At 45.9% G+C, this 13197-nt stretch overlaps 1 protein-coding gene across 1 annotated transcript in view; it reads right to left on the reverse strand.

Annotated features, from left to right (window-relative positions):
* Positions 1-1653: 1653 nt before the first annotated feature.
* The window catches only part of LOC311117217 (neogenin-like), a gene marked incomplete at its 5' end in the record, with an annotated part of 75463 nt that continues 63919 nt past the window's right edge, over positions 1654-13197 (reverse strand). The window contains 7 exons of the mRNA XM_084192194.1: positions 1654-4456; positions 5150-5280; positions 8402-8686; positions 9984-10157; positions 11351-11443; positions 11752-11990; positions 12663-12801. Coding sequence (XP_084048320.1) covers positions 4373-4456; positions 5150-5280; positions 8402-8686; positions 9984-10157; positions 11351-11443; positions 11752-11990; positions 12663-12801 — 1145 coding nt within the window. The 3' untranslated portion in view covers positions 1654-4372. The remainder of the gene's footprint in view (positions 4457-5149; positions 5281-8401; positions 8687-9983; positions 10158-11350; positions 11444-11751; positions 11991-12662; positions 12802-13197) is intronic.

The following is a 13197-nucleotide window of genomic DNA, read 5'->3' on the forward strand; positions in this document are numbered from 1 at the left end:
AAAGGACACCAAATTCAAACTGATTATTTTTGTTCCGTGTGGAGTGTGTGACGTAAAACGCCTGCTCTTTTCTAATTGGCTAAACGGATTGTTACGTATCCGTCGCCCCGTCAAAAGTTAAACTCGGACATTTTTGTACGTGGAAATGGATGGAAATTGTATGGTTATGGACGCGTCATCTCTGCTGACCGTCAACCTATGACTTCCATTGAGAAACCATTGAAAATTACAGATTTGGATCCAGTTTGGCCTCGCCTCAATGATTTGCCACATTATTCGCATTGATGTGATTTCTCACCTGTGTAAGTCTTCACATGCTTAACAAGGTTTGACCTCTGACTGAAGGATTTGCAACATTGTTTACACCAATTTATTATATGATGAAGATTCAAATAGCTTGCGTTAGAAAAGCATTTGCTGCACACTGAACATCTGTATGGTTTCTTCCCTGTGTGAGTCCTGATGACTGACCAGGTTTGCCTTGCTGATGAAGGATTTGCCACATTCTACGCATTTGTGGCCAACCCTATTAATAGATTTAATAATTGATAGGTAAAATACAGTAACGATATGCTAGCCAAATCATTTGAGGTTAATATAGAGATCAAATTTAACTGTCCTCGATTTTCAGATGAGTTTCAAAGGAAGACAACTATTTAATTCTCATTCATTTGAGTAGAATGTCCTTTTAAAAAAAGTCACCAGAATTGACCTCACTCAATCAACAACAACATCCCCTGCCCCCCCTCCTTATATAGATGCAAGAGCTTTGTCCTTCCGCTCTCTCTTTACCTTGAGTATCTTCAGTCCTGACAGTCGTCCTTCACTCTCCTCCCCATTAACACTGAGCTTCACAGAGATCTGGATTTACTGCAGATATTCACTGGTTAGTTCTGATACTGTTCTTCAGCCCCATAAACGTGCACATCTTCTTACCTGCATGCATCTCAGGTATTTCCACTGGCTTGGCTAATTTAAAAGGCATTAGCCTTATCTTGTTGGCTTGACTAGTTTATTTGGATTTCTGTATTTGGTTTGGCTTGACAATGGCTGCAATGAAGCTGCTAAGCGTATTTTCAGATCTAGGACCAGGCTAAGGGAACACGTCTAGCGGCTCTTTGATCAAAGTGGCAATGTCAACGTCTCCTCAGGTCACCTCGTTCCATTGACAATCATACCACAGCCTATATATGGTTTACTCTCAGTATGTGAAAGTGTTGCCTGTGCCAACAGGTCAATGACTGGTTACCGGTATAAAGCAGAGCTACAGTGAGTAGTATAGAGAATAAGTACGGCATGATGTGTACATCAACCTGGTCTCAGAGCATTTTGTATTATTCTGTACGTACATCCTAGACGTTTGCCTTATAACGCCCATCCATCCACCCCGACCAACCACCCTACTTTCATTTTTGCCTTAGGTAACCATCGGTCTTATGTAACCATATCAAACATAACATATCATACTAATTTGAGTTTCCCGGATTTATATTTACTATGTTACGCCTAGTCTATGAGACCAGGCTGTGTACATAGGTTGGTTTGGATCAGAGCATTATCTGAAGGGCAGGCAGTAAGTAACCCATTAAAGTTTTAAGGAGAAATCGATTGACGCCCCCACACACAAGAAAATACGACATACATGACAAAACAGACAGGTAGAAACTTCAACTTTGTTAGTATTCATAATAGTTGTATACACAATGTATAAGAGCACCAATAAAAATAAAAAATAACGTTTTTTTTTGTCAAACATTTTGATTTCTTTTTTTAAAAAGCCACAGAATATTCTACAGAAAGCAAAGAGATCTCTGTACAGAAACAAGCAACATAATTCCTCATCAGCAGCACAGTAAAACCTGCCGCTCAATTTCTTATCTCAGAAGCAAATTAACATTAAAACAAGACCAGCTGCCTGCTGCTAACCTAGGACACTACGTTACATAAACATAGCTTTTATATTTAAAACACAAGATATGGAAGAAAAGTTTTTTTTTTTCAGAAAATTGTGAAAAAGTGCAATACAGGCTTGACTGTCTACAACTTGATAGGTTATTCCCAACGTCCTGTCTTAATAGGTTATTCCCAACGTCCTGTCTTAATAGGTTATTCCCAACGTCCTGTCTTAATAGGTTATTCCCAACGTCCTGTCTTAATAGGTTGTTCCCAACGTCCTGTCTTAATAGGTTATTCCCAACGTCCTGTCTTAATAGGTTATTCCCAACGTCCTGTCTTAATAGGTTATTCCCAACGTCCTGTCTTAATAGGTTATTCCCAACGTCCTGTCTTAATAGGTTGTTCCCAACGTCCTGTCTTAATAGGTTATTCCCAACGTCCTGTCTTAATAGGTTATTCCCAACGTCCTGTCTTAATAGGTTATTCCCAACGTCCTGTCTTAATAGGTTATTCCCAACGTCCTGTCTTAATAGGTTATTCCCAACATCCTGTCTTAATAGGTTATTCCCAACGTCCTGTCTTAATAGGTTATTCCCAACGTCCTGTCTTAATAGGTTATTCCCAACGTCCTGTCTTTCTTTCCCTCCGTTCCACTTTTTTGTTTTTGTTTTTACATGTTCCTTTTGTATCCATAAGTAAAATCTCTTACAGTTATTTTGACATTCATGACGATGTACATTATGAGAAACATGGTATTCACAAAAGTAGAGCATGTAACTAGGATTGCAATGACACATTTCTTTGGGTAAGAGGGCAGATGAAAAACTAGCTTCTTACATGAACATATTTTAATTTTTTTTCCTTTTTACATTGGAATTGTGTACAGAACAAGTTTATTTTTCTTCATACAAAACAAACTACATGTATAAAAAAAAAGAAATCTGAATCTGGGAGTCCCATTCAATAGGCCGACATCGTTGCAAGTAGCATTTAAAAAGAGCGATGATGCAGTGTTTCTTTCAGATACCTCAGATAACAGTAAACACATCCTTGATTGAAAAACCTGTTTTTCACATGACAGAGAGAGAGAGAGATAAAGAGCAAAAAACAGACCTCTTCAACCAAATATTGGCTCTTGGAAACAAGGCATCCATTTCATAGCACTTTCATTTGATATATTGCCATTCCATTGAAACGACTGACTGGGTAGGATGTGTGATTGTGGGGTGAGGCACCCCGAGTCCAGCAGCCTCTGGAGGGTTCATGTCCCACAGATGGTTCTGAAGGGTCACCAGCTAACAAGCCCTACTACCTGGCACTCCAAGGCCAGCCTGGCCTGAGAGTGGTGACTGCGTGTCAGAGGGGTCACAGTGTAACTGGAGAACGTCAACAGAGGGCACAGTCATCTCGAATGTAAACGTACGGACATGTTTCGTAAGGCTTCTAGAAACGGAGCTCCCATAAACAAAAAAAGACGGAACATTTCAATGTACAAAGGGGCAACACAATGCCAGAGAATGCAAGAATCCATTCAAATGTAATTTAATAACACGCAAGGCATCTCCCCATAAGATATGAAAAGTGAGTGCTTGAGAGTCTATTTTGTCACTCTCCTCCCAAATAAAATACAATTAAATGATGGGCTGGGGGAAAAGAATGAGGCCGTTTTTAAAAACATATGTACATATCTATACGGATATGTATATAAAAAAATAATACATGACATATTAGAAAATAATAAAATACTTGGCACAATATATAACACAGAGTAGGGAAAACAGACATCATTGGATCAAAATGATAGCTATAAAATGACCGCTTTTATGGAAATAGGGGGCTGTTGTCCAATGTTCACTTCACTGAAACAGGCCAATAGATATACAAAAATGCACAAATAAGTGACACTAATTAAACACTGTGTTTAGATTGTGCTCCATGAGCACCAACTTGAAATACCGCCATATTTGACTCTTCCTCTTGACTTGGAATCGCAATATGATGTCTGTCGGAGCGGTCTCCCCGGCAACCATAGGCGCGGTCTCCCCGGCAACCATAGGCGCGGTCTCCCCGGCAAACAAAGTATGAGAACAACCTTCTGATTCATTAAAGTTTTTTTGCTGCGAAAATTCACAATCTTCTGGTTGAAAGCGACCAATGTTCGATATCGTCTCTGAGAATGTTTCTTCATAAAAAGGTGAACTGTCTCGTTTTTTAAATGGCCATCTCCTTCCTGAGACTGAGCAAGGTAAGCCAAAATTGTTTTTCTTTTTTCTTGAGGGGGTGTGTTGGATCCATGGATGGTATCCATGTTGTATCCGGGCATCGGGCTCCCAGTTTGCTGAGGGCTGGCTGTGTGTGTGTTCCTGCCTGTCTGTGTGTGTGTCACTACCTGGATTTGTTTGTGTGTGTGTGTGTGTGTGTTTGTGTTTCTGCCTGTATGTGTGTGTGAGCAGCGTGGTGAGTGGGCGCGTGGTTCTCAGGCTGTGGTTATGGCGTTCAGGTCCTTCATCAGGTCCTCTAGGTGGGCCATCTCCTCTGTCAACTCATCAGGCTCGTAGCTCTGAGGGAAAGGAACAGGGTTACTGCGGGGGGCAAGGGAGGAGCAGGAGGGGAGGGAGGCAAGGACCTGGGGAAGGGAAGGAGAGGGAAGGAAAGGGTCAGTTTGTTTTTGGAGGGGGTGGGAGTAATGAGGTTTACAAAAGATAGGGTAGGTGGGGTGGGTGGGTGTGAGGAATGGGTCAATGGGACTGCAGCATGAAGCGAAATCAAAGACAAATAAAGCAGCATCAACAGCCAACCATTATGTTAAGGCATTGAAAGGGGGCAAGACATCGATGCATGTGCAAAACCATTCCAATGGGTTTAGAGGAATTATTAGAAATTGGATGCAATAATATCAATGATCACAAGCGGCCAACGATAACACCATAAAACAGTGAGGGAGGCAGCAAGTTGCAAAGAATAACAGAGAGAAAGGAGACAGAAATGTGATTAAAATCAACGTCATTTAGGATTGTGTCCAAATGTGTCCAAAAAGAAACATGACATGCTCTTGGAATGTATTCACTAGTTCAATGGGCTTGATTGATCTCTGACCAGGTTTTTACCCCAAAATGACATAGTAATTAATGTGTACTTCCTGGTACGTATTTAAAGTATGTACAAACTACAATAACAACCAACATTACATGATATGCCAGCTGATTTAACGGTAGCCTTTCTACACTAAGACCTGAGGGGGAGCAGTACTCACGTTGTCTACATCCTCCAGCATCTTGCTGGTCTCGGGCACGTCTGGGGCACTGGGCACAGTGACTGGCATGGGGGGGCGCATCCTGCCCAGTGTGCCGATGGAGGCTGTCTTTACTGAGTGGAGCTGGGGCCCTGACAGACAGACAGACACACAGAGAGAGAGAGAGAGAGAGCGAGACAGAGAGAGACAGAGACAGAGAGACAGAGAGACAGAGCGACAGAGCGACAGAGAGAGAGACAGAGAGAGAGAGACAGAGACAGAGAGAGACAGAGACAGAGAGACACACAGAGAGAGACAGAGACAGAGAGACAGAGCGACAGAGAGAGAGACAGAGACAGACAGAAAAAGACAGAGAGAGACAGAGACAGAGACAGACAGAAAGAGAGAGAGAGAGAGAGACAGAGAGAGACAGAGACAGACAGACACACACAGAGACAGACAGTGAGCCAGACAGACAGCCAGACAGACAGCCAGACAGACAGCGACGCAGAAACAGACACAGAGACAGAGACACAGACACAGAGACAGAGAGACAGACACAGAGACAGAGAGAGACAGTTAGAGGGAATCACTACTCATCATCTTCTATAATGTTCTCCTTTCTCTAGAAGCTCTACCAACAGAGGATCTTAATCTGCAGTTTGGGAGTGTAAAGCACATGTACAGGTAACTGCCCAAATAAAGGAAACACTTGAGTAAATGAGGGATACAAAGTATAAAGTATATTGAAAGCAGGTGCTTCTACACAGGTGTGGTTCCTGAGTTCATTTAGCAATTAACTACCCATCATGCTTAGGGTCATGTCTAAAAACGTCCAGTTGGCCATTATTTTGGCTACCATGGATGGAAGAAGAGATGTCTTTGAAACAGGGGTCTCAAAGGAGCATAGGGTGTGTGTGTGTCTCAGTCACCAGATCTCAACCCAAACCAACACTTACGGGAGATTCTGGAGCGGTGCCTGACATAGCGTTTCCACCACCATCAACGAAACACCAAATTATTGAATTTCTGTTCTGGCTGCTCTTGGTGGCCCAACGCCTTATGCATGATGTGCATTGTGTGTGTGTGTGTGTGTGTGTGTGTGTACAGTACATTATGTGCATTGTGTATGTGTGTGTATGTGTGTACAGTACATGATGTGCATTGTGTGTGTGTGTGTACAGTACATGATGTGCATTGTGTGTGTGTGTGTACAGTATATGATGTGCATGGTGTGTGTGTGGGTGTACAGTACATGATGTGCATTGTGTGTGTGTACAGTACATTATGTATATTGTGTGTGTGTGTGTACAGTACATGATGTGCATTGTGTGTGGGTGTGTGTGTACAGTACATGATGTGCATTGTGTGTGTACACAGTACATGATGTGCATTGTGTGTGGGTGTGTGTGTGCAGTACATGATGTGCATTGTGTGTGTGTACAGTACATTATGTATATTGTGTGTGTGTGTGTGTGTGTGTACAGTACATTATGTATATTGTGTGTGTGTACAGTACATGATGTACACTGCTCAAAAAAATAAAGGGAACACTTAAACAACACAATGTAACTCCAAGTCAATCACACTTCTGTGAAATCAAACTGTCCACTTAGGAAGCAACACTGATTGACAATACATTTCACATGCTGTTGTGCAAATGGAATAGACAACAGGTGGAAATTATAGGCAATTAGCAAGACACCCCCAATAAAGGAGTGGTTCTGCAGGTGGTGACCACAGACCACTTCTCAGTCCCTATGCTTCCTGGCTGATGTTTTGGTCACTTTTGAATGCTGGCGGTGCTTTCACTCTAGTGGTAGCATGAGACGGAGTCTACAACCCACACAAGTGGCTCAGGTAGTGCAGCTCATCCAGGATGGCACATCAATGCGAGCTGTGGCAAGAAGGTTTGCTGTGTCTGTCAGCGTAGTGTCCAGAGCATGGAGGCGCTACCAGGAGACAGGCCAGTACATCAGGAGACGTAGAGGAGGCCGTAGGAGGGCAACAACCCAGAAGCAGGACTGCTACCTCCGCCTTTGTGAAAGGAGGAGCAGGAGGAGCACTGCCAGAGCCCTGCAAAATGACCTCCAGCAGGCCACAAATGTGAATGTGTCTGCTCAAATGGTCAGAAACAGACTCCATGAGGGTGGTATGAGGGCCCAACGTCCACAGGTGGGGGTTGTGCTTACAGCCCAACACCGTGCAGGACGTTTGGCATTTGCCAGAGAACACCAAGATTGGCAAATTCGCCACTGGCGCCCTGTGCTCTTCACAGATGAAAGCAGGATCACACTGAGCACATGTGACAGACGTGACAGAGTCTGGAGACGCCGTGGAGAACGTTCTGCTGCCTGCAACATCCTCCAGCATGACTGGTTTGGCGGTGGGTCAGTCATGGTGTGGGGTGGCATTTCTTTGGGGGGCCGCACAGCCCTCCATGTGCTCGCCAGAGGTAGCCTGACTGCCATTAGGTACCGAGATGAGATCCTCAGACCCCTTGTGAGACCATATGCTGGTGCGGTTGGCCCTGGGTTCCTCCTAATGCAAGACAGTGCTAGACCTCATGTGGCTGGAGTGTGTCAGCAGTTCCTGCAAGAGGAAGGCATTGATGCTATGGACTGGCCCGCCCGTTCCCCAGACCTGAATCCAATTGAGCACATCTGGGACATCATGTCTCGCTTCATCCACCAACGCCACGTTGCACCACAGACTGTCCAGGAGTTGGCGGATGCTTTAGTCCAGGTCTGGGAGGAGATCCCTCAGGAGACCATCCACCACCTCATCAGGAGCATGCCCAGGCGTTGTAGGGAGGTCATACAGGCACGTGGAGGCCACACACACTACTGAGCCTCATTTTGTCTTGTTTTAAGGACATTACATCAAAGTTGGATCAGCCTGTAGTGTGGTTTTCCACTTTAATTTTGAGTGTGACTCCAAATCCAGACCTCCATGGGTTGATAAATTTGATTTCTATTGATAATTTTTGTGTGATTTTGTTGTCAGTACAACTATGTAAAGAAAAAAGTATTTAATAAGATTATTTCATTCATTCAGATCTAGGATGTGTTATTTTAGTGTTCCCTTTATTTTTTTGAGCAGTGTATATTGTCTGTGTGTGTGTGTGTGTACAGTACATGATGTATATTGTCTGTGTGTGTGTGTGTGTGTGTGTGTACAGTACATGATGTGCATTGTGTGTGTGTGTGTGTGTGTGTGTGTGTGTGTGTGTGTGTGTGTGTGTGTGTGTGTGTGTGTGCGCGCGCTCCTCACCAGTCTGAGTAAGCAGTGGCGTGCTGGGCAGGGCAGGTGACTCGAAGTTGGCCGCGGGGCCGGCGGGCACGGCAAAGCTCTTGAGGGGGTGCGTGGGGCGCACATGGGCGGTGGGGGGCTGGCCGGCGCTGCAGTAGCTGCCGCTGGCGCTGGGCTCATCGTCGTTGGCCGTGGAGCCGTGGTAGCTGCCCTCGGGGTCCGGATGAGGGTGCTGGTGCTCTGCTGAGCAGGGGGGCTGGGCCTGGGGCGGGAGGGGCTCTGCGCTGGGGGTGTTCCTCACCGACTCTGCAGTCACAAAAAGGAGTGTGGGGGGGACAGGTCAGTGGATATTGTGTATGAAACAGTATGTGTATAGCCTGGGTTCTAGCGTTGTAGTGTCCATAAATAAGGCTTTTGAGAAAGAGATGTTAATATCAATGTTATGATGAAGCGTGGTGGAGTTTAGTGAAAAATATGGAACACTGGTGTGTAATAAATGTGTTATCAAGGTTGTTTGATTCTGCAACCCTCAAAGGTGTCATGACTGGTTTCATGTATTATACATTACATGTTATTAGTTTTACCTTTATTTAACTAGGCAAGTCACACACTGAGTATGGGTGAGTGAGTAGTGGACGAGGCCACGAGAACAATGGAATGTGACAGCCCCACAGTGGACCCACAGATAAGATGTGACAGCCCCCACAGTGGACCCACTGATAAGAGGATGTGACAGCCCCCACAGTGGACCCACAGATAAGAGGATGAGACCGCCCCACAGTGGACCCACAGATAAGAGGATGTGACAGCCCCACAGTGGACCCACAGATAAGAGGATGTGACAGCCCCACAGTGGACCCACAGATAAGAGGATGTGACAGCCCCACAGTGGACCCACAGATAAGATGTGACAGCCCCCACAGTGGACCCACTGATAAGAGGATGTGACAGCCCCCACAGTGGACCCACAGATAAGAGGATGAGACCGCCCCACAGTGGACCCACAGATAAGAGGATGTGACAGCCCCACAGTGGACCCACAGATAAGAGGATGTGACAGCCCCACAGTGGACCCACAGATAAGAGGATGTGACAGCCCCACAGTGGACCCACAGATAAGAGGATGAGACCGCCCCACAGTGGACCCACAGATAAGAGGATGTGACAGCCCCACAGTGGACCCACAGATAAGAGGATGTGACAGCCCCACAGTGGACCCACAGATAAGAGGCTGTGACAGCCCCACAGTGGACCCACAGATAAGAGGATGAGACCGCCCCACAGTGGACCCACAGATAAGAGGATGAGACCGCCCCACAGTGGACCCACAGATAAGAGGATGTGACAGCTCCACAGTGGACCCACAGATAAGAGGATGAGACCGCCCCACAGTGGACCCACAGATAAGAGGATGTGACAGCCCCACAGTTGACCCACAGATAAGATGTGACAGCCCCACAGTGGACCCACAGATAAGAGGATGGACATGAAAGATAACGCTCCTGTGTTCTTCCTCAGAATCAGGACAGAAAGACAGACAGAGAACGACGAGCTGCCCGCATGTAACCCCTCCGCTGTCCTGCAGGTGGCAGTGGTCTCTCACCTGTGGAGTCCACCCTGTCTAGATGGGAGATGGGGGTGGCGCAGGTATGCGGGCGCAGGTGGGCACTGCCCTGGTGGTGATGGAGGTAGCTGCGTGTCGGGGATGCCAGGCTGCCCGTGTGATAATGGTGGTGATGGTTATCAAGGGAATGGATGGGATGAGCGCTAATCACGGCTGTGAATGAACACACATACACACACACAGAGACAACACAACATTTAACCAGCCGCGCTGACGAAGGGGTGTGGAAGCAGTGCTGTTCAAATACACTCACACACACATGCTTGCACTCGTGCAAGCACACACACCATGGAGAGGCCAGGTTCATAGTGACACCATGAAGCAGTACTATTTAACCATACACACGTATACAATACCTCCACAGAGTGGGTCTGGTGTACTTTTGAATTGGCAGTGTAATTTGGTAGCCATGAATGTGTTAGAAAACTGAAATGAGATGAAGGCTAAAACATAGAAACAGATCCTATAGAATAACTTGTTGACTGTATTGACTGTAGTGCTCCCATTCTTTTGACTGTAGTGCTCCCATTCTATTGACTGTAGTGCTCCCATTCTATTGACTGTAGTGCTCCCATTCTATTGACTGTAGTGCTCCCATTCTATTGACTGTAGTGCTCCCATTCTATTGACTGTAGTGCTCCCATTCTATTGACTGTAGTGCTCCCATTCCTTTGACTGTAGTGCTCCCATTCTATTGACTGTAGTGCTCCCATTCTATTGACTGTAGTGCTCCCATTCTATTGACTGTAGTGCTCCCATTCTATTGACTGTAGTGCTCCCATTCTATTGACTGTAGTGCTCCCATTCTATTGACTGTAGTGCTCCCATTCTATTGACTGTAGTGCTCCCATTCTATTGACTGTAGTGCTCCCATTCCTTTGACTGTAGTGCTCCCATTCTATTGACTGTAGTGCTCCCATTCTATTGAATGTAGTGCTCCCATTCTATTGACTGTAGTGCTCCCATTCTATTGACTGTAGTGCTCCCATTCTATTGAATGTAGTGCTCCCATTCTATTGACTGTAGTGCTCCCATTCTATTGACTGTAGTGCTCCCATTCTATTGAATGTAGTGCTCCCATTCTATTGACTGTAGTGCTCCCATTCTATTGACTGTAGTGCTCCCATTCTATTGACTGTAGTGCTCCCATTCTATTGACTGTAGTGCTCCCATTCTATTGACTGTAGTGCATCATCATGGGAGGAAGAAACCAGAAGATGATATTCCTTTGAGCTGCCCAGTACGATAGTCTGAGTGGTAAATAGTATTTCTATTGACCAGTGAGAGCACAGATCCCACACACATATTCATTCACACGGCGTGCGCGCACACACACACACACTTACGCTGGGGGGGCTGCGTATCGAAGGGCATCATCATTTTAGGCCGCATCCCACGGCGCCCTGCCAGTGCAGACATGCTGTCTTCTGATTCGTGGCCTGCAAGTCAGAGTTTGGCCTTGATCACTATTGCTAGTGACTCTGAACGAAGAACGTTTGAAAATATATCTAATTGTGCTTGGATTGACAGGAAAAATCGAAGGGTTCGGTAATCTGGCTCCTGAGAGAAATCTGTGACTCAACAGTCGTGAGGCTGTGTTTGTGTTTAGAGGGAAGGATCACCACTAACCAATGTATGAAATGTTAAATGTATGAAAAGCAGGAAATGTTTAGCATGACAACGACAAAGACATTGCCTCTTCAAAACACAGACAAACCAATCCCCAAACTGACTACATCAATCTGACCTCGGTAGGAATTGCGTCTCTGCAGCAGGCTGTTGTCCAGGCTGGGGTCCACGGTGTTGATGTCCTGCGAGGTGCGGGGGATGGGGGTGTCAGTCATCACCGGGTTGGGCTCAGGGGACTTGTCAATGGGCTTGAGCTCCAGCCGCTCGTGGTGGATCCATAGGTCTGGAGGCTTCAGGTCCTTGGAGTTGCCCTTGTACTTGTGGGAGCTGTTGGACAACTTGGAGGCCGCCCGCTTCCTATGAGATAGAGAAGAGGGAAAGGGGGGGTGAGGTGTTGGTTATAAAGGGGGAGGGGGAGATGTTGGTTGAAAAGGGGGAGGGGGAGATGTTGGTTGAAAAGGGGGGGTGAGGTGTTGGTTGAAAAGGGGGGGTGAGGTGTTGGTTGAAAAGGGGGGGTGAGGTGTTGGTTGAAAAGGGGGAGGGTGAGGTGTTGGTTGAAAAGGGGGGGTGAGGTGTTGGTTGAAAAGGGGGGGTGAGGTGTTGGTTGAAAGGGGGGGTGAGATGTTGGTTGAAAAGGGGGGGTGAGGTGTTGGTTGAAAAGGGGGAGGGTGAGGTGTTGGTTGAAAAGGGGGGGTGAGGTGTTGGTTGAAAGGGGGGGTGAGATGTTGGTTGAAAAGGGGGGGTGAGGTGTTGGTTGAAAAGGGGGAGGGTGAGGTGTTGGTTGAAAAGGGGGAGGGTGAGGTGTTGGTTGAAAAGGGGGGGTGAGGTGTTGGTTGAAAGGGGGGTATAAAGTGGAGTGGTAGGGAGAGGAAAGAGAAGGATAACAGAAGGAAAGGAGATAGTCTATAGATAGATGTCAAGCTCATCTCAGATGTTCTGTGTGTGTGTTATAACCCTGTGTTGTTGGTCTGGTATTGGCTGGGACATTCGTGACCTTAGGGACATTATTGATGTGGCGGATCGGCTCACTTTTTCTGGTGGGAGGTGGTGCGTCGTGTGCAGAGGAAGGCCCCCACAACCACCACGATGATGGTGAACGCTCCCACAGAGACGATGATGATGATGACCAGGATGTGGGTGTCCCCGCTGCCTTTAATTCCTGGTTTTCCTGGACCGGAGAGGTGAGAAAGAAAATCCTATTTATCCACATACGAATTAATGTCCTCATTGGAGATCAATTAGTGTATATAACAATTATTTTGTTTGTGTTTTAATTCATTCATTCATGTAGAGACATACATTTCCCATTACACTCCTTTTAGAATGATGACTAATATTTCAGACCAATAGGAGACTTGTGTAAGGGGTTTGGGTTAGATTCTATCTCATGAATTACTTCCGTCACACTTTATTTGGATAGTCCCATATAGATGCTCTACAGATGGTCATACTATCAACAAAATATATGTTGATAAGCAAATGCTTGCTAAGGTTACAGTTAGGGTTAGGTTAGATGTTAGGGCTAGGGTAAGGGTTAAGTTTAGGGTTAGGGCTAGGGTTAGTG

The sequence above is a fragment of the Coregonus lavaretus genome (genome assembly GCF_964263955.1).
Source record: "Coregonus lavaretus genome assembly, contig: HAP1_SCAFFOLD_156, whole genome shotgun sequence".
Classification (NCBI taxonomy): Eukaryota; Metazoa; Chordata; class Actinopteri; order Salmoniformes; family Salmonidae; genus Coregonus; species Coregonus lavaretus.